This window comes from Pipistrellus kuhlii, unplaced genomic scaffold (assembly GCF_014108245.1).
Source record: "Pipistrellus kuhlii isolate mPipKuh1 unplaced genomic scaffold, mPipKuh1.p scaffold_m20_p_15, whole genome shotgun sequence".
Lineage (NCBI taxonomy): Eukaryota > Metazoa > Chordata > Mammalia > Chiroptera > Vespertilionidae > Pipistrellus > Pipistrellus kuhlii.
In genome coordinates this window covers 17,815,461-17,841,076 of record NW_023425460.1, presented here as the reverse complement: position 1 = coordinate 17,841,076, position 25,616 = coordinate 17,815,461, and the positions used below count along the sequence as shown (strand labels likewise).

At 39.4% G+C, this 25,616-nt stretch overlaps 1 protein-coding gene across 25 annotated transcripts in view; it reads right to left on the bottom strand.

The window, feature by feature from the left end:
* Nucleotides 1–25,616, bottom strand: part of ANK3 (ankyrin 3) — a 560,461-nt gene that overhangs the window by 97,482 nt on the left and 437,363 nt on the right. For 17 of the 25 annotated variants that reach the window (XM_045581850.1, XM_045581849.1, XM_036438405.2 and 14 more), the window contains 7 exons: nucleotides 21,706–21,903; nucleotides 16,227–16,325; nucleotides 14,817–14,915; nucleotides 14,634–14,732; nucleotides 14,014–14,109; nucleotides 9,001–9,073; nucleotides 8,777–8,839 (listed from right to left, as the gene is read on the bottom strand). In XM_045581850.1, coding sequence (XP_045437806.1) covers nucleotides 8,777–8,839; nucleotides 9,001–9,073; nucleotides 14,014–14,109; nucleotides 14,634–14,732; nucleotides 14,817–14,915; nucleotides 16,227–16,325; nucleotides 21,706–21,903 — 727 coding nt within the window. The remainder of the gene's footprint in view (nucleotides 1–8,776; nucleotides 8,840–9,000; nucleotides 9,074–14,013; nucleotides 14,110–14,633; nucleotides 14,733–14,816; nucleotides 14,916–16,226; nucleotides 16,326–21,705; nucleotides 21,904–25,616) is intronic. The other 8 variants (XM_045581851.1, XM_045581847.1, XM_045581839.1 and 5 more) reach the window with 1 other exon arrangement.

Sequence of the window (25,616 nt, the reverse complement as noted above, 5' to 3'; positions counted from 1 at the left end):
CTTATTTATGTCTTTAAGATAGGGGTGTTGAACTCAATCAGAGAAGGGGCCAAAATCTAAAATCCAGCCTAAATCGCGGGCCGAATGGTTTACTGAACAGTCATAAACTGTCATTGTGATGGAAACGCAGCAGAGTGCAGTGATGACAGCGCGGTGCGGGCCACATTGCAAGGCCTGGCGGGACGGATTTGGCCCGCGGGCCTTGTGTTTGACACATGTGCTTTAAGAGATGGGACAGAGAGATGTACTAAAGTAGAAAGAAGGAGATGCACAATATTCATGTACTTCTGGCAGTTTCCCAGTGTTCTAAAGCAGTGTTCTCAACCTGTAGGATGTGTTAGCATCCACGACCCCAAGTGAATCTGATGCTCCTGACCCAGGGACCACACTTTGATAAACACTTTCTAAAGGACCCTTACAAACGAATGGCAGTTATCTAATGGCAGTGCTGCTTCTAAAGAATTGAATCTATTTTCCTGGTGGGAATGATGAGAATAAGTAAAACGTCAGCTTCAGCAACTGAATTCAATGAATTGAATGGAGTGTCTCCAAGTTTCAGTGCATATATTTGTATCACGTGGAGACCTTGTTAAAATGCAGATGCTGATTCCACAGGTCAAGGGAGACCCTGAGATCCTGCATTTATAACAAACTCCTGGGTGACCGCAACCGCACTTTCAGTTGTAAGACAGTAGAACACTGGACTGGGACCTGTGTTATGAAGAAAGCCAACGATTGCCTTTGAAGCATTTAGTTTCTAGTAAAAATGTTAAGACCACGGCACAAACAATGATACAAAACTGTACTGCTACTCCTGCTGGCTACAATTTTAGTGCTGTGTATACGCTAGACACTGTGCTACCTGAGCATTTTATATGCATGTCTCATATAACCCTCAACCCTGTGAAGAGGATACTATTACTTCCCTTCTATTGGTGAAAAAACAGATTCATAAGAGGTTTGGTTATTTTTCAAAACTCATATGTCTAGTTGGTGGTGGAGTCTAGGTTAGACCGATTGCAGAATCCAAGCTCTTCACCACCACACCTCAATGACAGAGTGCAAGAGAAATGATACAGTAGTACAAGAGCTCAGAGAATGAGGGCTTCACGTTTGATTGAGTAGATCAGGTAATGTTGCCTGGGCATATGTGTGAGTAAAGATAGGGAGAAAGGAGAAAAAAATGGGAAGTTGGCCATTCCGAGCCAGAGAACCATGCATGAGAGGGAAAGAATGACAATGCTCCAAGGATGGCAAAAAGGCAGGTTTACTGCCGTGGTAGACAACTGAGTTGTAGGAAATGGACTGAGTAGGCCACATATTTAGGGCCATTGAAATTGGATTATTATCCAAGTGACAAGCAACATATATATTCATTAGTTGTTAAAATTCAATTATTTGTTCATCTATATATATATATTTTTTTACCTGAAGACCCAAAATCTCAATGTTCTCCCTCTTCCTGTACTGCTTTATTCTCTAATTCTATATTCTGCAGCAGAAAGCAGGATAAGTAGTTTTATACATTTAACAACAACAACAAAAGGACTGCCGTTTAATGAGCACCTACTATATGCTGGTCACTGTTCTAAATATTTTATTTCTTTTCATCTTCACAGCAGCTTTGTGTAGTATTACTAAACTCATTAGAGATAAACCAAATAAGACCCAGCATATTTTATTTTTTGAAGGCTCACAGAAGAAACATAAAAATAAAATAAAAAATAAAAAAAAAAGCTTTGAAGAAAAATTATTTTCCATCAACTCAAAGCCTAATGAAAGGATGTTTTTCCTCCACTGACATTTAGACAATAAATTTTCATCATGTAGAATTCAAATGACTAACTATATTTGCTCCCATTATCTTTTTCTCTCAATCCCCTGATATTGGCATTCTCAGAAAAGCAAAGAAACGGAAGTAGAAAGGAAGAGGAATACAATAAGCTTAGGACCCCCGAGCCACTCAAACTTTAGTTCCAAAAGTCTAATTCTTTCCTGGAGTCACACAATAGTTAATGGGAAAATTACTTAGATTCCAGATTGTACATATTTCACCTTGCAATTTGCACTCGAGATCAAGAGTTTGTATTAAGCAAGGCCTCCTGTGAGCGTTCTGAGAGATGGATACCAGGAAGCTGGGATGTACAGATGACAGAATTGTGCCCTTTGCTTCAGAGGTTCCTGTGTGTAGCACAGGCACTTGCGTTTGGCTGGAGGCCCAAAAGGTGCTCATGACTCCAGTACCTTCTTGAGATGGTTGGAGACTCAGAGAGAGGCTGATGGCCCCAAGCCCAAGGTCAAGAATGGAGTGAGCGTTCTCTCCTGCCCCCTGCACTCTCCACCTGCCCTCTGAGTCAGGAATGCGCAGATATTTGGGGTCTCACTTTAACCATTTGTTTTCCAGCACCTCCTGGTAGTAGGGAGGTTCTTTCAACACGTAAACTAAATGCTGGAATATAACCTTTCCTTGTTCTCTCTTTCAAACATATGAGAACAATGGGGTAAGCTGAGAAAATGATGAGATGAGCCAGGAGTGGAAGAGGTGGTCTTAAGAAGAATGAAGAAGAATGTGTCTTTTTAGGGGATTCCTGTGCTGCTGTGGGAGGGCCAGCCTCCGCGGTCTTTCTTCCCCATCCCTAGCATTACGTGCTCAGAAGATCCTGGCTTCATAGGTGGCCAACCAGGAAGCAGGCTTGAATGGCAAAATTGGCACATCTCTTAGACAATAACAAGTTGCTGCTGTCCCACAGAACAAACGACTCTTGTTGCTCAGGCTGTTTTCTTTTTTATAAAAAAGAGAATAAAAGACAACTTGCTTCTTTACTCTTGAGCAGTGTGCTGTTCTTTGCGGCTAGATGTGCTTCTTTAAAAAGCTGTATAGCAGTTTACTGCTCCTTAATTCACGCTAGATATAGTTTCTAAAGCAAGCAAGCATGACTCAGTGTTGGAACTTTTCCAGATGCGGCAATGAAAAATGTCCCCTGTGATCTCGGCTGGGTTAATAAACAAACTCATCCCAGAGGAGAAAAAGAATCTAGTGTCTTTCCTGTGAAGAGGTAGAAAGAGACAATGTTGTGATAGAAGCTACAATTTTTTGTTTTCTTTTCAATATTCCTTAATGCTAATCCAGAACTTTTCCTCAGCCATCTAAATAAGAGTAGACAGTACACACATCGACTTAGTCAAATGAACACCTAAGATGAATGCTGGAATGCAGCTAGGAAGGGGTGCAAGGTTACGTACACCCTTTTCATTATCTAAAATCTATGCCACATGTAAGAAGACTAGATGATGAATAAATTACTAGCCACAAACTAAAATGTTGGTTCTTATTTGCAGAGAAATTAGGTAGCTAAATTCAAGGTGGCAGTATCCTGTTAATTGGTTCTTCCTTGTGGTCATTCGGTCTTAATGATTCACCCATCCTTGACTCCTTGACTCCAAAGCCAAACCACCTTAGTCTCAGCTCTTTACTCAGCTGCGTGAGGACCATATTTGAAAAACAGGAACATGAGCGCTGTCCCCAGGTACAAAGGAGTGCCAGATCCTGCATACTTTGTGGGTAAGGGTTTGGCCTCTTCCTGCTCTTCTATCCAAAGTGCCTTTCGAATGTACAATATTTCTATTATAGTTTCATTAATGCCTTTAAAATATAGTTATTATCTTGTGATAATTCTGAAAAGCATTATTTATTCCCTTTCCTATACGCAATTTTTTTCCTTAAGGAGTTTAAAAATAGCACTAGCCTGGAAGGTCAGTCAGCTAGAGCCGTGGTCGGTAAACTGCGGCTCAAGAGCCACATGCAGCTCTTTGGTCCCTTGAGTGTGGCTCTTTCACAAAATACCATGGTCTGGGCAAGTCTATTTTGAAAAAGTGGCATTAGAAGAAGTTTAAAAAATTTGGTTCTCAAAAGAAATTTCAATCTTTGTACTGTTGATATTTGTCTCTGTTGACTAACGAGTTTGCCAACCACTGATTCTAGAGCATTGTCCCAATATGCCAAGGTTTTTTAACCCCTGGTCAGGGCACATACAAGAAAATAAGTGGGACACCAAATCATGGTTTTTTTTTGTTTTGTTTTTTGTTTTTTTTTGTTTGTTTTTCTAATTCAAGAAATAAAAATTAAACAAAAAGAAGTTTAAAAATTTATTCTTGGGTCTTACAGACAAGAAAACAGGTAATGTTAGTGTTATCATGGAAAGAGATCATCTAAAACCACAGACAGTCAGATCTGTCTCCTTGCCAGACAAGGGTATCACCTGGTTGGACAAGCCACTCAACATGTATTTGGGCGTTGCTTCCTCATGAGCATAATGGAGAGCAAGGCTACACGATACTGGCCCAGCCCTTTCAGTTCTTTTGAAATCTGTGCATTTTAATTTACTGCGGCTTCTACTGGGCACTGAACTTGGCACCAAGGTGAGCTGGGCATGACTCTGCTCAGCCCTCATGCCACTCTAATGCAGGATGGAATTTTATTACTTTATTGTATCTCAAACCCATACCTTCTAGATCATTACTTCTACACATATGTATTTAGAGCCTTATTTTTGAGAGGGCAGGGCGGAGTTATCCTCCATTCTGTAATTGAACCCTAGCCCTCACCCAACCAATCAGGGTTAGCCGAGGCAGTGACATCACCACCGACCTGAGTAAAACCCCTGGACTGGGTGAAATTCGCTCTCTCTTCCACCATGCTGCTGGCGTGAGTGGGACAGAGCCCATGCTAGCATGGAAAAGGCTCTTTTATTTATTGCATCGGACTCGGCTCCCTGGTGGTCCTTGGGGATCACGAAGTCTGGGCGTTAACAATTTTTTACTTAAATATTTAGTACCTGCACTTGGTTCTGAAGAGATTGTGCAGCTCTATCAAATTGGTAAGTGGCCGAGAATTAAGTACTTCCTCCCAGCAAGAGTTTGCTCATCCAGTTGTCTCATAAATCTGTTCAGTAGAGTCACATTTCACAGAGTCGCCTCTTTGGGTTTTACTTTTCATGGCTTACTTCCATATCTCTTATGTCCTCTCTTTAGTTCTTTATATTTGCTACTCAATCCAGTAGAATTATGAAAATGGAAATAACATCTTATAGACTTTAAAAAGTTTTGCAAAAATACATTTTGTAGGAAACTACCACTTAAAAGCAGTGCTCAACTAAAGCTAACTGTGAAATCTCTTGGGAAGGGACCAAGGCTGGAAGACAATGTAAATCTTAATTTCAATTTCCTTTCTCCCTCTCTTCCCTTTGTTTTTATTTTTCTCTCTTATTTTCCTCCTTCCTTCCTCCCACCCTCTTCTCTCTCCTTCTTTCCTTTCTTTTGAATTGCAAACTGAATTGTAAAACATAAGAATCTAACTGGCACTAGAATCAAGATATTATATGTTGTATGTATATTTTAATGTATGTCACATATTTTCTGGGAAAGAAGACAGGAGGGCATTAAGATACTTGTGACCCAGTCTGGTCCTGGTAAACAGAGGAGTTCTGTTATCCCTCCCTGTGTCATGTTTGGGCTTCACAACCTGCCTTAGAGAAGTTTGCTTTATAGCTTTTCCTCCCTGCTCTGCTTCATCCTTTGTTCTACTCTGTAACTTGACTCCATTGTTCCTGGAGTCACTGAATGATAACATTGTCTAGACTTGTTTTCCTTTTTTTGAGAAAGTAATCCCAACATTCTTTCCCCTCTACTAATTTCTCAAAGTGGACCTAAGAGGAGAAAGCAAGCGAGAAAGAAGAGAGACCACTGTTCTGTTAACATTTAGTCAGTTTTTAAAATTTAAAATGACAATTATATTTTTCCCATACTACACATCCATTCATTTTTTCTTTCTTGAAAAAAACTGACAGCACATATTGCTATTATTTTTATTGGCTTTAAAAATCTGCTGATATTGTTGGCACACTGGGTTACCAGAGTAACAATCTCTTACTAGAGCTTGTAGAAAGACATTTTCACAACATGTGGTTTCGAGGAAATAAACATTTGCAACACTTCCTCAGGCTTACTGAACAGGCAGCTCCTAACCCAATGAAAGTGGTGAAGTTCTGGCCAAACTGTCAGGCAAGTGAGTCAGAAGTACAAATTATCATTAAGATTGTAGGGGCCTTTCAGAATTAACATTTCTAAATGACTTATTTTGGGGTTTGAGTAATTCTAGAAGAGCTAATTTCCACAGCAAAAAAATGATGTGTTATCTGATAGGAAGAACGTGGCTTACTGAAGCTCATATAAGTAAAATTTAGGGACTTTATCTGACAGCAATATTAATATGACTCAAATTAAATGTACATTACAATCCCAAATGTATCTTAATCTTTAATAATAGATTTTTAATATCATCCAGGGACAAAGCAATAACTCTTCTACAGTCTGCTTGGATCACACCACATGTAGAATATTGTGTTTAGTTCAGGCCACCACAGTTGAGATGGATTTCCCTGAGGCACATTAAATGTACACAGGAGATTGAGTATGATAGTGGGGGACAGTGGAAGAAAGCGCTGATAATATGCCTTGAGAAAAAAAGACTAAGAAGATATATGAGAACTGTTTTTAAACATTGAAAGGATTGTCACTAGAAGAGGCAGATTTTGTTCTAAATAGTGCCAGATATATCAAGAGCCTGGATCAATGAGTAGAAGCTGCAGAATACTCAATAAAGGAGAATTTTTAAAGTCTGAGCTATTCATAATGGAACAGGCAGCTTGGGAACCGGGGAATTCCTATCGTTTGGGGCAGTGGTTGGCAAACTCATAGTTAACAGAGCCAAATAGCAAGAGTACAATGATTGAAATTTCTTTTGAGAGCCAAATTTTTTAAACTTAAACTTCTTCTAACGCCACTTCTTCATAATTGATTATTTCAGGCCTTGGTGGAAGAGCCACACTCAAGGGGCCAAAGAGCTGCATGTGGCTCGTGAGCTGCAGTTTGCCAACCACGGATTTGGGGTATTAGGAAAAGAAACTCCTAAGCAGAGGGTTCTATGGAGGTAATTCCAGCGCTAGATGGCTATTGCTCAGGTTGTGACCTTTAAGGAAAACGTTTTGACATTAAATTCTTCGACATTATGAAATCAAAAGCCATTTGACTCCCACAGCCCCCGGACATACCCCAACATGTTTAAGGAAAGATGGATAAAATGAGAATTAAAATTTTCTTATTTATTTCAAATTCCCAAACTGAGATACATCTAAAGGAAATGATTGTCATTTCTAGTTAAATAGCTAGATCAAGTATCTTCAAATGAAGAGATGCAAAATTTCTCCTTTTTTGAAATTATTTGGTTAGCTATCCACATGGATAAGGCATTATATAGTCCATTCAAACACAGCTTCTCATCAGTGAGGCTATTTTGGGATAGTATGTTAAAAACTAGCAAATTTTTAGGTCTGTGATTATCATACTATATTTCATAATAATTTCATTACAAAAACTTACTTTTGATATCATGGGCTGCCTGTGTACAGATCTATGTAAGAATATCATTTTTCTTGTATCTCCTGCCTGTCAGAAATTACTCTGAAAATGTGGCATTAGAAGGCATTGAAATATAACATGACAAGAAAGCATATTACTAAAGAAGATACAAATATTATCTATTTGGGGACGTAAACATATATAGCTGATGTTTTAGAGGAAAAGGAAGAAAAATGAATAAACCTTTGTTAACATTTATCCAAACAATATTTACAAACAATGAGACCAGTCTTTCCAAGTCCTTAATGGTCACCAAGAATTAGTTCTCTGGGTGTGCAGTCCCTGCCACAGACTAACACTGGGCAGTCATTGTACACCAAACAGTTAAAGTGACTGTGGATCAGGTAGACTTGTCCACTATTTACATTTCCAATTAAATTTGTACAAATCAAAGAAAAAACAATAATTAAAATGGGAAAGTTACCTAAAGGCAGAGGAAGACTAGCAACACCAAGACCGATTTAAGAGAAAAATACTACTACATGCAAGATGGCAAATGGAGGGAGCAGTAAATAGAATGTAGTTTTGGAAAGTCGAATGATGCAAGAAAGAAACATAAACATAACATACATTATATAAGTAAATGTTTAATTATTACAGCAAAACTCCATGACTTGCCATCTTTATAATATTCATGGTAAAAATGCTAGTTTCCCCGAGCCTTTTAAAGATGTCATTAAGTAATGTATGGCCTGGTCAAATGTATTGATTTTTAAATAAGACAGAAGACAGATCGTTTCTTTTAAGCACATGAAGTATAACTACAATCACTTATATTGTTATTTATTTCATGAAATCAATATTGAAAATTTATATTTTAAAAGTAATTTGGTTCAGGTTGAGTTTTCATTATTAGTCCAAGATCAAAAGGTGCTTTTGCTAAAAAGCTTAGAGAAAATCTTAGAATGGGAAACTGATTCCTTACCTATAAGGAGACTTTCTCTTGCTATTCAAAAAATATTTTAGCTATAAGGATGAATCAGTTTTCCCTTTTGAGATTTTCAGATGTTAAGTAATAAAAACATCAATTTCCTGCTTAATAGAAACAAATGAGAGAAATGAATCCAGATAATTAGTGAGGTTTGTATTTTTAAGCTGGAAAACGGGTTCAAGAACTGATTCAGAAAGACTAAAAGAAGATAATCAGTAACATCAAATATACGCTGTTTAAATGACACAAATTAATCATCTCAAGGTAAAATGAAAAGTTAGTAACTCAAGGAAGTGCTACATTTCAAAGATAAGAAATGGAGGATAAAGATGGTAGTTAAGTGTCATCACAATAAAAAATTGCAAATACCTTCTTCAACATCTGAGATATACTCGCCATCACTGAGCATTTCAGGGGCGTTGGCCTTACGAACTGCATGAGTAAGCGAACAGTGTAAGTGGGTGGAAAACGTAACCTGTTGATGCTACAACAGCATATTCTAATGTTTCTGAAAACATTTTTGCAATGAACTTTCTTCAGGAAACAAATACACAGACACTTAATTATTACGAACTCAAAGGAGGTTTTCATACCTTCGTCATCAGACATATCAAGAACTTCATTCATTGTTTCTGGAACATTCATTTTGTGCTTCTCTGTGACAGTCTGGTAACAACAAAAAGAAGCAGTGACTTTAGAGGGAGGAGAGAGCATGTTTTAAGGAGAATCTTTCTTTCTAAATCAGTTGGTTTATTATTAGTTGGCTTATGTGTTTCTTATCCTAAAGCCCCTCAGTATAAAATGACATCATAATGTCCTTCAGTAATCTAAGTCCTCACCATATACACAGTTGAGAACAAACACAAGGTGAGACAATTTTAGGGACAACGCACACCAGCTTAAAAAGATTGAAATCTCTACTAAAGCTTTTCCAAGGAAGTGAGGAGAGAGAGATCGCAGATACTTTTTCCTGGTCTGATGAATCTGCCACCTTATCCTACTAAATATCTTGGCTGAAAATAAGCCAAATGAATGGCAAGAAATATGTGTCTTCACTACTTATCAAGCCAGCCATTTATTTTGTCTTCCCTGACGAGGGTGTCATCTTAATTTCTAGAATAAATCAATATTGATTGTACAAATTACATAATTTAATGACTCTCTCGTGTGCTATATATATATATATATATATATATATATATATATATATGCTAGTATATGAAAAAATATTTCAGAGGTAATGCTTTTGCAAGATCATTTTAACCTCTTAGAGAATGGTATAGTGCAAGCAAAAGCCCTGCTGAATCTCTTGCTTGCTCCAATAGCTTTTGACCTATAGAGATTGTATCCATCCAGATACACCGACAGCATTCCTCATTAGAAAATCTCAATGACTTAATGTTTTAGTTTCAAAGAGTCCTCTTTTAACTCTGAGCACATGAAAGACTATGGGACAAAGGAAGATACACATTTAAATAAGGCAATTGAAAAAAAAAAAAAAAAGCTATACCGTTAAAATTCAGGAAGGGTAAAATCCCCAGCTTCTTACCATTGTTTTTACCAATTCTTGGTAAATGTGACTGCACACCCTGTCGTCGGTTATCATGTTAAAATACAGCACTATCTGGTGCTGCTTCCAGCATGTAACACTGAACTTGAACCTTTTTTTTTTTTTTTTTCCAAATAAGACTTTATTTGGGGACAATTTTAAATTTACAGAAATACTGTAAAGATATTATAGAGTTCACCATGTTTCCCCTATTATTCACATCTTACATTATTACAGTTAATGGTACATTTATTACAATTAAGGAACCAATATGAGTACATGATTATTAGTTAAAGTCTATATTCAGATTTTTAACATTTCTACCGAATTCTGGTCTAGGAGCCCATTCAGGATACCACATTATCTTTGGTTGTCATTTCTCTTCTTGGCTGTGAGTTTCTCAGACTTTCCTTGTTATTAGTGATCTTGACAGTTTTGAGGCCAAACTGATCAGGTGTCTTGTGGAATGTCTCCTGACTGGAATTTGTCTCATGTCTTCCTCATGATGAGGCTGAGGTGAAATGGCTTTGAGAGGAAGACCACAGAGGTAAAGCGTTGTTTTTATCACATACAATCAGTCTGACTTGGTGGTGCTGACGTTAGCCTCATCACCTGGCTGACGCAGTGCCTGACTGGCATCTCCACGTCAAGTCCTCTGTCCCCTCTGCCCCTTGCATCCCGTCTTCTTCGGGGGGAAGTCACTCTGCTCAACCCAGACTTCAGCAGCGGGGACCGCTTCAGCGCGTGTAGGCTCAAAAATTATTTGGAGTTCCTTTGCCGGAGAAATGTGTCTCTTCTTCCCTCCTTATCTAGTCATTTGCTTACCAGAATGGACTCAGGGCTATTTATTTTATACTTTGCACTATACCCTGGTACTGCTTTTTTACTTTTTGCTCAAATTGTTGCAGCTTTCAGCACTGGGGACTCTTTCCATTGATTCCTGTGCCCCGTTGACATGTCTCCATCATTTTTGTGTGTGTACTTATTGACTTGTTTATTTGGGGTGGAGGGGGGATATTTCCTTATTATTATTATTATTATTATTATTAATTATCATTATTATTATTAATTATTATTATTATTATTATTATTATTATTATTATTATTTTGGTACTACCAGATGTTCCCTGCTCATTTATGTATTTCCTACCCTAGTTCTAGCTGGACTCAGCCATTTCTCCAACGAGCCCTGATTCCCATTATTCGAGAATGGAACTCGAAACATAGATCTGGCTTGCTGGCATGGCTCTGTGGTTGAAAGTCCACCTATGAACCAGGAGGTCACATTCGATTCCAGGTCAGGGCCCATGCCCTGGTTGCAGGCTTGATCCCCAGTACGGGGTGTGCAGGAGGCAGCCGATCAATGGTTCTCACTCATCATTGATACTTCCATTTCTCTCTCCCTCTCCCTTCCTCTCTGAAATAAATATATATATACATATATACATATATACATATATACATATATACATATATACATATATACATACACATATATATACATACACACACACACATATATAAAGAAAAGATTGAACATAAGCATTCACTAATTTCAAAAAAACAGATCTGAGTGATAGATGTACTCTGCTCATTACGACTCAGGAACTGAGTGTTTTCAACAACACAATTTAAACACCTTCATCCATATCTTTGCATACCAGCTTCTTTCTACATAGTTAGTTTCCTTTGCTGCATCTTTCTCAGAATTGCCACATCTTCCACAGTGCTCCTATGGGAGACAGCTTTTTTTTTTTTTTTAAAAGGCATTTTAAACATTAAAGTCTGCTTCTGGAAACACTGGGGCCCCAGTGACTGGCTGTGCAAAGGTCTGCCTCTGGTGGAGACAGCTCCGTGTTTAGTGAGTTTAAGATCAGGCTCCACCCTGAATGGCGTCAGTCCTCCTGTAAACCGGATCGCATGGGACTGCCGCAGCAGGGCTGGCAGGGTGGTGTCTCAGCTTGAAATACAGTCTCACATACCAGTGCTGGGCTGAGTCTTAGGGACTTGGAAGGACTATTTTCTAATCAGTGTGAGAACTCCATTTAGTGAAAGCCTCATTTTTCCCACTAGGCCAACTGAATCTTTCCTGTTAGCATGAGTGCCGTCTTGTCTTCTCTCTGAGGCAGAAACCAACTAGGCCCATGAAGATGAGTGTGAGATGGCTTTGGCCCCCAATGTGGGGTGTCCTTCATTAGGAATTGGAGCCTTGAAGTCCATCCTGCAGAAGATTTCCTGAGGCTGTGACCTGACTTTCTCTGCCTGTAACTTTATTTTCTCCTATAACTTTTCTGATATCAAGGAAACCCTGGGAACTTTCTGAATGGGTGTCAAAGTCAGTTACATTCAATCAAATAAGATTGGATTTTGAACTATTCTATGAGTTTCAATTCTCTAACACTGAAGTAGAAGTCTTAGATATAGGCCTTGTGTTGAGTCATGTGGTGTTCCAAAAAAAAGTGTATATATACATTTTGAATAAGTATAAAGTCAGTATTCATTAAAATACATTTCATTTTCAAAACAGCTATTAGCTGTTGCAAAGTCTATACATTTTTTGAGACACCCTGATTTGCTGCAGTGACTTCCCATCTAGCATGGTGACAGCTGACCATTGTTTACTACCTTGTCCTCCTCCCTCTCATTCCCCACTCTAGAAAGAGCTACATGAGATGTTTATAAAATTAAGGATATTAACATTATTTGTTTTAACTCTTTTCCTGAGAATTTAATAATAGACATTAAGGAAACCCTCAAGAGGTACATGAAAACAACATATGGGAATCAGCTCCCACACAAACTGTATCTTGAAGTAAGAAATGTGTCTGGAAGAAGATAAAGGTGTGTGTGTGGGGAGGAAGAAGCGGGGGGATGGTGGGATATGGATATGGGAGGAGACCTGACTTGAAGTGGTGAAACACAATACAATATATAGATGATGTATTGTAGAATTGTATACCTAAAACTTATATAATTATATTAACAATACCACATCAATAAATTCAATTAAAAAAAATGAAACGTGCCCTTGGTTGATAACCATCCTGCCACTCCATTAAAGCTATTGCTTTCTCTTTCACCCATTATCCAGCTTCTCTCTTGTAATCAGCATGCTTATTATTTAGTTTCTAAAGTATGTAGATAGTTAAATAACTGTAGTAACAGATTGCTAAAGAGCCCCTCAACCAATGTATGTGTATGTTTTTGTTTGTTTTTTAATTGACTTTAGAGAGAGAGGAAGAGAGAGAGTGAGCAAGAAACCTTGGGAAAAATCCATGTGAGAGAGAAGCATCTACTGGTCGCCTCCTGCACACCCCCTACTGGGGATACATCCAGCAACCTGGGCATGGGCCCTGACTGGGAATTGAACTGGCAACCTTTCTTGCACTGGACGACAGCCAACCAACAGAGCCACCCTGACCGAAACAGCTTCTGTGTTTTCTATGAAACACTGTGTATACAAACTGTCTGCAGATGTGAATGGTGCCTTCTTTCAGGATGGAAAAACTTTTTTAAAAATATCCAAACAAATAAATACATTTTGCTTTATACGGAATGACAAACTCCATAGCTACAAGTGCAACTTTAAAAGGAGTTTTTAGTGTTTTTAAGTTTTCTTAGTATCAGAGATGAGGGTTTTGCTATGCCAAGTGCCCCCAGTGAGGTGACAACATCTGGAAACATGGCTCATAGTTTATGAACAGAGGCAAGAGGATTAATCTTTGCAAAAGCCAGGAAAGATCTACTGTCTGAGAAATGTCTTAAGAGACCTACTGTAGCCGAGACTGGTTTGGCTCAATGGATAGAGCGTCGGCTTGGGGACTGAAGGGACCCGGGTTCGATTCCGGTCAAGGGCATGTACCTTGGTTGCGGGCATATCCCCAGTAGGGGGTGTGCAAAAGGCAGCTGATCGATGACTCTCTCTCATCGATGTTTCTATCTCTCTATCTCTCTCCCTTCCTCTCTGTACAAAATCAATAAAATATATTTAAAAAAAAAAAAAAAGACCTACTGTATGTTTGTATTAAGGTAGCCAGGCCCAGGGTCCAACACTCACCGTCGTTGTAATGGTCTCTTCAGTCACGACCTTCAGCGTGTCCACCACGGAGATGTAGCCAAGCCTCCGGGCAATGGCGAGGGCAGTGTTCCCATTCTGGGAAGAGGGAGGGAAACAGGGACAAGGAATTAGCAAGGAATCCCACGTGTCTCAGAGCCTGTATGTTTCCACTGGTTTCACCCATACAAATCCCAAGACGAGTGTCTCCACAGCCCATTCCATTGCCACATGCAAAACAGTTACATCAGACATACTTTACATGAAACCCACCTAACCTGTTCCTACGTATACAGCAGCATCTAAGCTGCTACAGACGGACTCCAAGAGGTTCTTAATGTCCTAACTAATCAAGGAAATAAGCCCATATTTCTTCTTCTTGTGTACTTCCCACTAGGGGCAAGGCAATCAGTACTTTTTGAGTGTGAGACACTAATCGAAACTCTCTCTCTCTGGAGAGCTCACAACTACATAATTACTATCCTTTTCCCTTCATTGTGCTGCATGCTTGCTCAAGCCTCTGAATGAAAGGGGAAAAACAACTTTGGTGCACAGTGAAAAATGTGAGAAGATCCTAGTTCCCGGACCCATCCCCCTGTCCCTAGCTGGCCCTCGGCTCTTACCACAGTGAGTTCATTGGGAGAGGCATTGTTCTGAAGCAAGACGTTGATTATATGTGTATGTCCTTGTTGAGCTGCTTGATGCAATGGCGTATACCCATTCTGTAGAAGGAAGGTGGAAGGAATGACTCATTTCCTCAGACACAATCCATGATTTCGGTGGATACAAAGGAGAAAGGAGTTTACCTTTGTTTTGGCATTAACTTTTGCAGAATGCTGGAGCAGGAAATTAACGACCTTGATGTTTCCATAGTGGCAACCCACGTGGAGTGGGGTGTATCCCATCTGTAATTACATATTTTTAAAAAGAAACATCATAAGTACAGTTTTAGTAGCAGTCATCCAAATAGAAGCAAATTGTTATTTAATCTTTCTTTTTGAACTGACAAAAATAGTTTTTTCCCTATAAACAAAACAAAACAAACCAACACTCTTGATAATTCTCAGAGTTAGTCTTAGGTGTAAACAATAATACCATCTCACATGAAAACAGTTACCCATATCACTTCTCACAGTGCTCCCTTGCATTAGCTCATTTTATTCTCAACAACTTTTCAAGACTGAACGGTGAGATGAAGTGATTGACAGCCTGGGTAGGCTGATTCCGTGGCTTCTTATGGAGGGGTCAGAAGACTTCTATGGAAAGATTTTGACTAGCATTTACTGAAGACCTTTATCTCTGATAATGTAAAGTCAAGGTAACAAAACGAAGGGGCTAAAGGATAATACAAGTCAGTAGGTGATTATCAGAATGCATGACAGAGCAATTCTAAAGCTGAAGGGCTGCTGTGGGTGAGCTCAGGAGGTCTGAGAAGTCTGAGCCTGGTGCAGGTATACATGCTCCAGTTACAGGGTCCTGCCTGGCCAACTGCAGTACCACAGTGTGAAACCACTCATTTAGACCAAGTGGTGGCTTATTTCTTATTTAGATGAATATCAACAGGTGCCTGAGGGGTTATAAATTCTATCAATTTAAAAATATTTAGACAATGATTTTTAATTTATTATTTGTTTTATTGATTTTTTTTGAGAGAGAAAAAGAGGGTGAGAGAGAAGGGACTACTGCTGGGGGGGAGACGAGAGAGAGAGAGAGAGAGAGAGAGAGAGAGAGAGAGAGAGAGAGAGAGAGAGAGAGGCAACCATACACATCATAACAAATTCAGCAAGTAGTAATAGCTGAATAAAATTGAATGTACCCTTTTTCATAGTCTATGCCTACACAAAGTGAGGGATCACAAATTACTGAAATTTTTAATATGCTTTTTTTTTTTTTTTACATCAGTTACAAAAACTACAAAACTGTACAAGCTTTCACACTTTGCCCTTGTACGGTGGATCTGCTGTGACACAGACCAATAGTGCTAACACAGAAAGGTAGTGATTTGCCTGCTAAGACAAAGCACCCAGGCCATTCAAGATAAAAGAATCTGGGTGCTAGAATCAGAGACTTTAGTGTCCCTTGAACAGATGCACATTGGAAATACTATGTATAACTGATACAACGGAGGACGTTGCTTTTTCCCCTAAAAAATTGTACTCGCTTCCATATAGGCGTTACCAAGAGACACACTGTATGGACACATTCTTTCTGTCTACCTTGGTCTGGGCGTCCACGTGTGCCCCTTGGTTGACGAGGACTTCGGCCACATTCACTCTGTCTTCTTGAGCAGCCAGATGGAGTGGGGTCAGGCCACTCTGCAAACACATAAAAGTAGACAGGCATGTTGGAGAAGCATTTCATACATTCCAGGGGAGAAAGCTTAGGATTTCTAGGTTAAAAAAAAACTCTGGAGAATAAGTTTATACACTGGCACTGTGGCAACATTGTTATCTACAGGTTTAATGAAAAATGTCAAACACTCGAAGCAGAGGGAATGGACAGACTCTGCACTCAGCACAGAGTCAGCAAGTAGCAAGGTTTCCTTACACTTTTTTCATTCAGCCCCAATTCCTTTTTTCCCCTTTGCATAGTATTTTAAAGCAACTCAGACATTATACCAATACTTCTACATACTTCAGTATTCACCTTAAAGTTAAGACCCCCCCCCACCCACCAGATTATGAAATTTTAATACAGCACCAGTGGTACTAGCTTTAGCAAAAAAAGAGAAAAAAAATCACTTATAAATTAATATTGATATTTGATATTTCTCCCATTAAATATTAATACTCAAAATTGACAAATACTTTCTGTATGCTGTTTCTGCGTAAGAAGGATGGCCTGTGAAAAGGAATATGAATGCTGTATCATGAGAATTTCCAGGTCATTTAGATAGTGTGTGGGTTTAATGAGGCTAAATATTAGAAACCGACTATACCACAGACTATGCAGACTACAATGGTTGTTCTTTATATATATATATATATATATATATATATATATATATATATATATATATATATATAATTTTATTTTATTGATTTTTCACAGAGAGGATGAGAGAGAAAGAGAGTTAGAAACATCAATGAGAGAGAACCATTGATCAGCTGCCTCTTGCACACCCCCTACTGGGGATGTGCCCGCAACCAAGGTACATGCCCTTGCCCGGAATCGAACCTGGGACCTTTCAGTCCGCAGGCCGACGCTCTATCCACTGAGCCAAACCTGTCCCGGCACAATGGTTGTTCTGACGGAAGAAAATTACTAGGACTATGCCCTGGTTTAGAAATCTTTGGTTTGGGAAGAATCTCTCTCATAAATAATAAGGGAAAAGTGAGAAAGTTTAGATGCTTCTAGATTATTTCCTTTCATCCGTTATGAGCACGGAAGCTAACATCACAGGCCTTCTTCCTCCCACTTTGCCCTGTGTGCCATGAGAACACCAGCCCGTTCTATTTTTCAGAGAGAAGAACTGGACCGAAAGCAGCCTCAGAGAGGGTTCAGCATCCTTCCCATCTCATGGCACACATAAACAGAGCGGTGGTTATTCTAGAACACATGTGTCAAACAAGGCCCGCGGGCCAAATCCGTCCCGCCAGGCCTTGCAATGTGGCCCGCACCGCGCTGTCATCACGCTGTCATCACTGCACTCTGCTGCGTTTCCATCACAATGACAGTTTATGACTGTTCAGTAAACCATTTGGCCCGCGATTTAGGCTGGATTTTAGATTTTGGCCCCTTCTCTGATTGAGTTCGACACCCCTATTCTAGAAAGTCATTTTCAACCTTCTCCATTTCATGGCAGACATAATTACAAAAAAGTATTACATTTTAGCTGACCTGACCAAAAAGAGGTATAATTTTCATTCATTCACACCGATGGCTATTGTGTTGGCTGTTGCCAGTTTTTAATTTGACAGCCTAAGGGAAAAGAGGTCAGTGCCGCTGACTAATCAGGTGTTGCATGTCTTAGAAATCCCTGTGGCACACCAGTGTGCCGCGGCACACTGGCTGGAAATTGCTGGTCTAGATGCTGCACGTTATTTACTTAGGGGTTGCTATTCTGTCAAACCAAGGACTCCGGGAGGGTAATCCGCATGACTTTTCCCCTGCTTGACTTTTTTTTAATACCGTCCAAAGAATTTTGGAGGAAGCACCCTCAGACTGAATAAAGGGGACATATGAAAAGGAAGACAGATGCATTCACTTGAACTCCTGCGAAAAATAAACCAGGGCCCCAGGGGCACCACCCAAGATTGACATCATCATAGAACAATGTTCCATGTCCTACTCTAGAGGAAACAAGTATTGTTAGCAGTAACATTTTGTAAAAGTGTCACAATCACCTATTCTAAGTCTGAGGCTTTTTGAAATTCGGAAGACACTTCACTGGGGTTATCAGCACATGCTTTGGGACATGGCCCACTCTCTCGTGTTGCCCTATTTCCTGCATGCTGTGGGCGACCATCGACCTCTGACAGAGCCATTTTCAACTTCCTCAGGCTTCCTTCTCCCCAGCTCACAAAGGGCCTCATTGCTCCCTTTATGTGCACACCTGCTCTATGAAGATCATCATAATCCCGTACTTCAACTCTGTTTTCTTGTCTGTCTTCCTCAAACCACTGTGAGCTTGCCAAGGCAGATACCGCATGTTTAATCTTTATATAACCAGCATCGAGCGTCAGTTTTTAATCCATCTGCTAATTGATTGAATCAGAGGGCAAAAGCAAATAACCTTTAGGTAAAACAGAATATATTCGATAAAGAAAATTTTATTTTTATAGTCATGATTTTGGTAAAAAAGATTAAAAAAAATAATGTGGTTAAACTACCTCATTTAAGCTTAGAAATGACCTGTTAATCTTTTATGGGATTTTGATCACTGTTCATTTAAAAAATGGCAATTATTGGAAAAAGAGAAAACACCTCCATTGTCAGAATAACCACAGCTCTGTTTAATATTCTATTTGCTTTATAAAGAAATATAGCGACTTGTGGCCTTTAAAATGCACGTGGGAAAATAGCAATGCCAAAATAAAAATTAAAGCAGATCAGACACTAGCACTTGAGCAGTAACTCAAGTTCATGGTCTTCCTTAAAACTGATGGAACTACTGGTTAGTAGTAAGAAAAGAGGTAAAATAAAGTGTTTCATGCATGGAAAATTTTCACAAAAACTATTTGTTTTGTTTTGAATATTTACTTTTTAGCAAGGAAATAAAGTCTGGTGTTTAAATGGGAAGGTGGAATGACTAGGTGGGAGGAGCCCGTTCAGGGTGGGACAGCCAGACCTCACTTGTGCACGAATTCGTGCACCAGGCCTCTAGTTGGATAATAATGTGCTGCTGATGATCTGCTTTCACACCGGGGCTTGTTTAAAACAGAAAATAACAAGCGAGAAGGGAAGCAAAGATTTACTCATGTCGTTGTACGAGGCAGTTTATTGGTCCTGCAAAATTCTTGAAAGCTCCTTAAGCACCATGTGCTAATGGGAAGCCAGCTGATCTGCTCTTTAAACTCTCCTTGGAAGTACTGCTGCGTCTATTCAGGATGGTGGCTGATGGTTTATCACCTATGCCTTTTGGTCTTTAGAATTGCCTCTCGATGCCCCATGTACCAACGCAAACACGGACAAATTCTTTCTAAAGTATTATCCGCCTAAAAATAACCTCTGTTTCTACGGTGGTGAATATCCACTTGATTGGAGTAATTGAAAGAAAAGAAAAAGTCAATCACACTGTATTTTAGTATAAAACCCATTGAAAATGTTAACCTGTTAATGCATTGTTATGGTCTACACTAGGGGTGTCGAACTCAATCAGAGAAGGGGCCAAAATCTAAAATCCAGCCTAAATCGCGGGCCGAATGGTTTACTGAACAGTCATAAACTGTCATTGTGATGGAAACGCAGCAGAGTGCAGTGATGACAGCGCGGTGCGGGCCACATTGCAAGGCCTGGCGGGACGGATTTGGCCTGCGGGCCTTGTGTTTGACACATGTGGTCTACACTGTCTCTGGGAGAATGAAGGAGATACAATATTCTGGGCACACAAGAGAAAATACACTTCAGTGGATGCCGGAATGTGCTTCACTTTGTGAAGGGCTGGCTCTCTACCTCATGTATCGATAGATAAGCTGAATGTTGCAGCAAACTCTTAGAAGGCTGGTTTACATACTGGTAATGAACTTTAGAAAATTCAAAAGCTCAAACAAATCCCGATTAGAATATCTACTTGACATTGCTTTGTGAGTCCCATTAATGCTGAGACTTGCATTCCTAAAAGGGGTGTTTAAAAAGATATGAGAAAATCAAGTTGGCACACCAGGCTACAGTTCACAGGCTACAGAGAAAAGGGACATGAAAAAGGTGTTTGCTCTGTAATGATCAAAAAGGATTTTCAAGATATTAAAACTGCAAGACAGATTTCCCTGGTCTTCTGGTGAACAGAATTTGTTAAATTACAACTTTGGGGATTCAGATTAGTGCAGAGTAACCTTTTCTTTTTCTCAAAATTGTACAAAGTCCAAAATGAATACGATTACTCATTTCCACTGTAAAGGTGCTGAATGTTATCTAGCTAATCCTCATGACATCTCTGTGAAGTAAATATTGTCTTTTCTAGAGGATGAAACTGAGGTTCAGAGAGCTCACATACATTGTCCAAATGACACATCTCCACTAAAGAGTTCGATTTAGGGTTTAAACTCTCTGTGATTCCGAAACACAGGCCACATATGTTAAAAATAAAGAACTTGTTATTTGTCACCATAAAACTATTCCTATGTTGAAACTCTACTCCAATATCTGAGCTACAGCTGAGAAATGCCATGGCTGTGCCATCACTAACTGGCGAGGAAAAGCTAACTGCTGGAGAGTTTGGATTATCAAGAATTTGGAGGCATTCTTGCAGGGGGTGTGCTGTTTGAAGACTTAGAAACATCCATTCTGTGTTGTGGGCAGATCTCAGACTCAGGTATTCATTCACAGATAGTCAGCAAATCCTAATTCTCTGATATATGCAACAATACTGCAATAAGTCTTTGCTCAATTGTGGGCTGAAACATTCTTCACTTATAATAGGAATGTCAAATATGAGGACCGGAATTTGAAGAATTTTGGGAACAGTCTTTACAAGTTCCTCAGAACTGCTAACTTACACATGAAGATTAAACGTGTAAACTAAACAACCTTTCCAATCTATTGAATAAGAGAGCTACTTTAAATTTCTGTTATTAAAATGAACGCTTTGAGAGCCAGGACCATTTCCAATTTCTTTTTGTAACCTAGGACTTAAACTGAGATAGGCCAGGGGCAGGTGCCCCAAACGTGTCTGTGGAAAGAAATCAACAGGCTACAGTTCACAATTCCTCACTTGCTACATTCTGGTGAAACAAGAATGTTACTCTTTAAATGAACTTTATAATATAACTTCATGTTTTTAGAAAAACTTTGTGGACTTCATGACTATATGCTACTCAACTGTATGACTTTGCAATTAGTAACCTACCCTTCTCTTACTGTTCAGATTGTTTCCAAGGTTTTGCCAGGATAATTAATACGTTGGTAAACATCTTATTGTGACATTACACTTTACATACCCTATCTGACCCAGATTTTTCATGACTTCTTGATAACCTTCTTGGGAGGCACGGTTTTGTTGCATTGCCTACTTTAGGGAGAAAAAAAAAAGGTTACCTTATTGCTCAGGTTCACGTTGGCATTCCGGCTGAGGAGCAGCGACACCATGTCCACGTGACCCTCCTGAGCTGCAAGATGGACAGAAGCAATTCCTTGCCGGGTAACTGCGTTTGCATCAGCACCATATTCCAGCAGAGTCGTCGCTATGTCCATCTGGTTCTTTTTGGCAGCGATGTGCAGTGGTGTATAACCATTCTGTCAACATGAACCACTTGGTCACGTGCCCGGTAACAAGATAAAAATGTGCGCAGTATATTTTCAAGACAGCATGCTTCCCTTTCTATTGATTTAAAAAAAAAATTTTTTTTAAATCTTGATTACTAAATAAGCAAAGACTGATAAGACAGTGTCATTAATGGAGTGCCCTCATGTGTCCCACATCTAACCAGGGAAAGTATAATACTTATAAACAGTTTAATGCAAGAGTCAGAGTACCGTTGCTTTTACAAAAGGAAAATAGGGTTCCTTCTTACAGGGAGTTATATTAGTAGGTGCTCAATAATTATTTTCTATATTTAAATGGGGGGGGGGGTTGAGAGGAAAACCTGCTAGGAAACAACAAACAAACAATATGGTCAAATCCAAACAATGTTCAGATCCATTATTCCACTTTGAAAATCGCTTTGACTGCTTACAGGTTGAAATTTTTAGTTTTGATGGCAGTCAGTTACTATAATCTACCCCATTTGATCCTCTCATTGCCTCTTACACAAAACTCCAGCCTCTATGCTATGCTTCAGCTGCACCCATCCCCAAAACAACATCCAGCTCATGTTTCTGTCTTGCCTACTCTACCAAAAATACTTCCCCCAACATGCCCTCTGGGCCAGCATCTATCCATTAAAGATTCAGCTCAAGGGTCACACCCTCATGAAGTCTTTGACTCCTTCCCCCTCCCTTCTACACCTGCTCCCCACTTGACTGACTCCAATCAAAGTCCTGGATATATTTAGTGGCTATCTTAGATCTATAGTAATGTTTATTATTATTTACGTATGCATCTCCTACTAAAATATAAATTTATTGAAGGCGCCTATTGTGTGATATTTGTCTTTGTTTCTCTATTTCACAATGACTGCAGAATCCTCAGAATTTGAGTCAATCTTTAGTAGGGCTTTGAGAACATTCTCTGATCTTTCTCTTATCTGACCCTTAATGCTCAGAGGGACAGGCAACCCAAATTCCTTTGACAAATTATCTTTTAAAAATATGTCTTTATTGATTTCAGAGAGAGGAAGGGAGGAAAGAGAGAACCATTTATCAGCTGGGGATCGAGCCTGCAACCCGGGCATGTGCCCTAACCTGAATTGAACCGTGACCTCCTGGTTCATGGGTCAGTGCTCAATCACTGAGCCATACGAGCTGGGTCATTTGACAAATTAAGAGTTAGCTGTGCCTTAGGAACCTTCAAAGTCCTCTGCCTTTAAGGGACCTTGTTTTGGATCACAGTCAATTAACAAGATTACATTTTAATATGAATCTGACTATATAATATATGCCAATAAAAATTAGACTGATTTCTATAAATGAGATTGATTTCTATAAATGAGAGAGCGAGAGAGAGAGAGAGAGAGAGAGAGAGAGAGAGAGAGAGAGAGAGAGAGAGAGAGAGAGAGAGAGAATTCAAGGATTTATAATTGGGAATATGATCCATATTCAGACAGTGGATCAGTAGCAGTCTTTCCAAGCCATGTGGATGAGTCAGAAACAACACAGAAGTTGCTGTTCCACTGATCAGCTAGCCAACTGCAATCAACTAGCACATTTAAGTCATTGGTCTACCCTAGTATGAGAGCATTTTGCACATGAGAAATACTCTTTCTGTAAGCAACTGTAGAGAAACACTTTAAGCTATTGGGTATCAACCCATGGAAGTGGAAATGCCACTTCCAGACTCTTCTGAAACCAGCCTCTACTAAATGGGCTAAGCCAGGATAGAATACAATTTTATATCTCTATTTTTAGTTTTGACCTATTGCCATCTGGAAACGCCAGCTGACCTGGGAAGCATTTGTCCCTTGTTCAGACACACCCTTCAGCGATGGCCTTCAGAAATGAGCACTTTGGACTGAGCCCAACTCTGCAGTGAGTGACAGACAGAAGGGGGCGAGCTATCAGCGTCCCCACCCCTATATTAAAAGGAAAATTCACAAAGCAGTGCTAACACAGAAATTCTGATTAGTCCATAAGAGGGTTTTGAAAAGTCAAGAAAGAGTATAGCTTATCATGCATCTTGCCATTTTTTTTCATAGCTTTTGTTACTAATGTAACCTTCAAGCTGATTACTTCTCAAACCCTCAAGGCAGATCAGTATCCTCTGAGATAGACAATCCTTTCTAATTCCACCAAAAAATCCTAGACTCTAAAAACCTGAATCTAAAGAATCTGGCATCTCTGTAGCACAGGTCAATTCCAGACACATTATTCATTATCACCCCGGGCTTTTCTGAGCTCCTTACCTGAGACACAAAGGAAAGCATAAAGCCAGGAGAAAACAAACCATGGTATGACTGCAGAATGGAAAAGTAATTTTGAAAGACTGTAGAAACATTTCAAATAATAAACTAACAGTTCATCTTGGGACCTATAATGGGATTTTCTAAATTGCCTTAGCTTTTCTAATTTCTAGAAAGTAAACTTTTTTCCTTGCCACACTAAAGGAGACAGATGCATTTATCAGAAGAGAAATAAAATATTGAGAGATGCAACTGTAGAGTAATGCTAATTGATATTTTTTTCCATCTGGATGTAGAGGGCAAAGGACATCATTTCAAGATGAAAACAATAGCAAATGAAATTTTAAATGATCAAAAGTAATATACTAGCCAAAACCGGTTTGGCTCAGTGGATAGATCGTCAGCCAGTGGGCTGTAAGGTCCCAGGTTCGATTCCGGTCAAGGGCATGTACATTGGTTGTGGGCACATCCCCAGTAGTGGGTGTGCAGGAGGCAGCTGGTCGATGTTTCTCTCTCATCGATGTTTCTAGCTCTCTATCCCTCTCACTTCCTCTATGTGAAAAATCAATAAAAAATATATTTTTTTAAAAAGTAATATACTAGTATTTACATTCCCCACCCCCAAGAATTCCACAGTCTCTGCTGATCCATATTAATAGATATATTGCACATTTTAAGGAAGAGAAATCGGGCAAACAAGAAGTTAAGGCTCACTATCCCTTCCACTATTAGTGCCCACGTCATGCCTAAACTGATGCCAACAGTATCTGCCTCAGGAAAAAGATCAAGATAAAATGGATTTTAGAAGCCCATCTACTTTTTAGGTATCCCCCATCCCACATTACCTAAAATCACATCATATTTCTAGGTTAAGTATGGCTAAGAAAACATATCTTACAAAAGAGAAGAAAGGCCAGAAGAAAGCATCACATACTCTGAGAACCAAGATTGTGAATTAAGGAAGAGTTAACATTGTCATTACTGTCATAACCAAAAGCTAATCATGTTCTCTAGAGTCTTTGTCCTTTGTTTCTCACCACAGCTAGAATTCAGAAGTTCCTGAGCTCTCTGGAGTAAAGAAGCCATTTGCCTACCCTAGATCCATTTTCCCTCCTTCCTTAATAACTGAAACTCTGATGTTCTGTCCAGGTGAAAAACTACATTTCCCATCATCCCTTGCAAAAATAAGTGGCTAATGAGAAGTAAAGAGAAATGGCTGGGTGGAGCTTACAGGAATATTGTCTGACTTTCTTTCCTGCTGGTTGCAAGACCTGGCTGACTAAGCAACAGAAACCTCTGGAGGGAAAAGCCAAAAGACTATTAATGGCATGAGAAAAATGGACTCTCATCAATTTAAGCCACTATGCTAAGTCTTTTTCCTAGCAAATGATGCCAACCCCTAAGTGCCTTTGATCAGGATCAAAGTCTAAAAACAACAACAACAGAAAACAA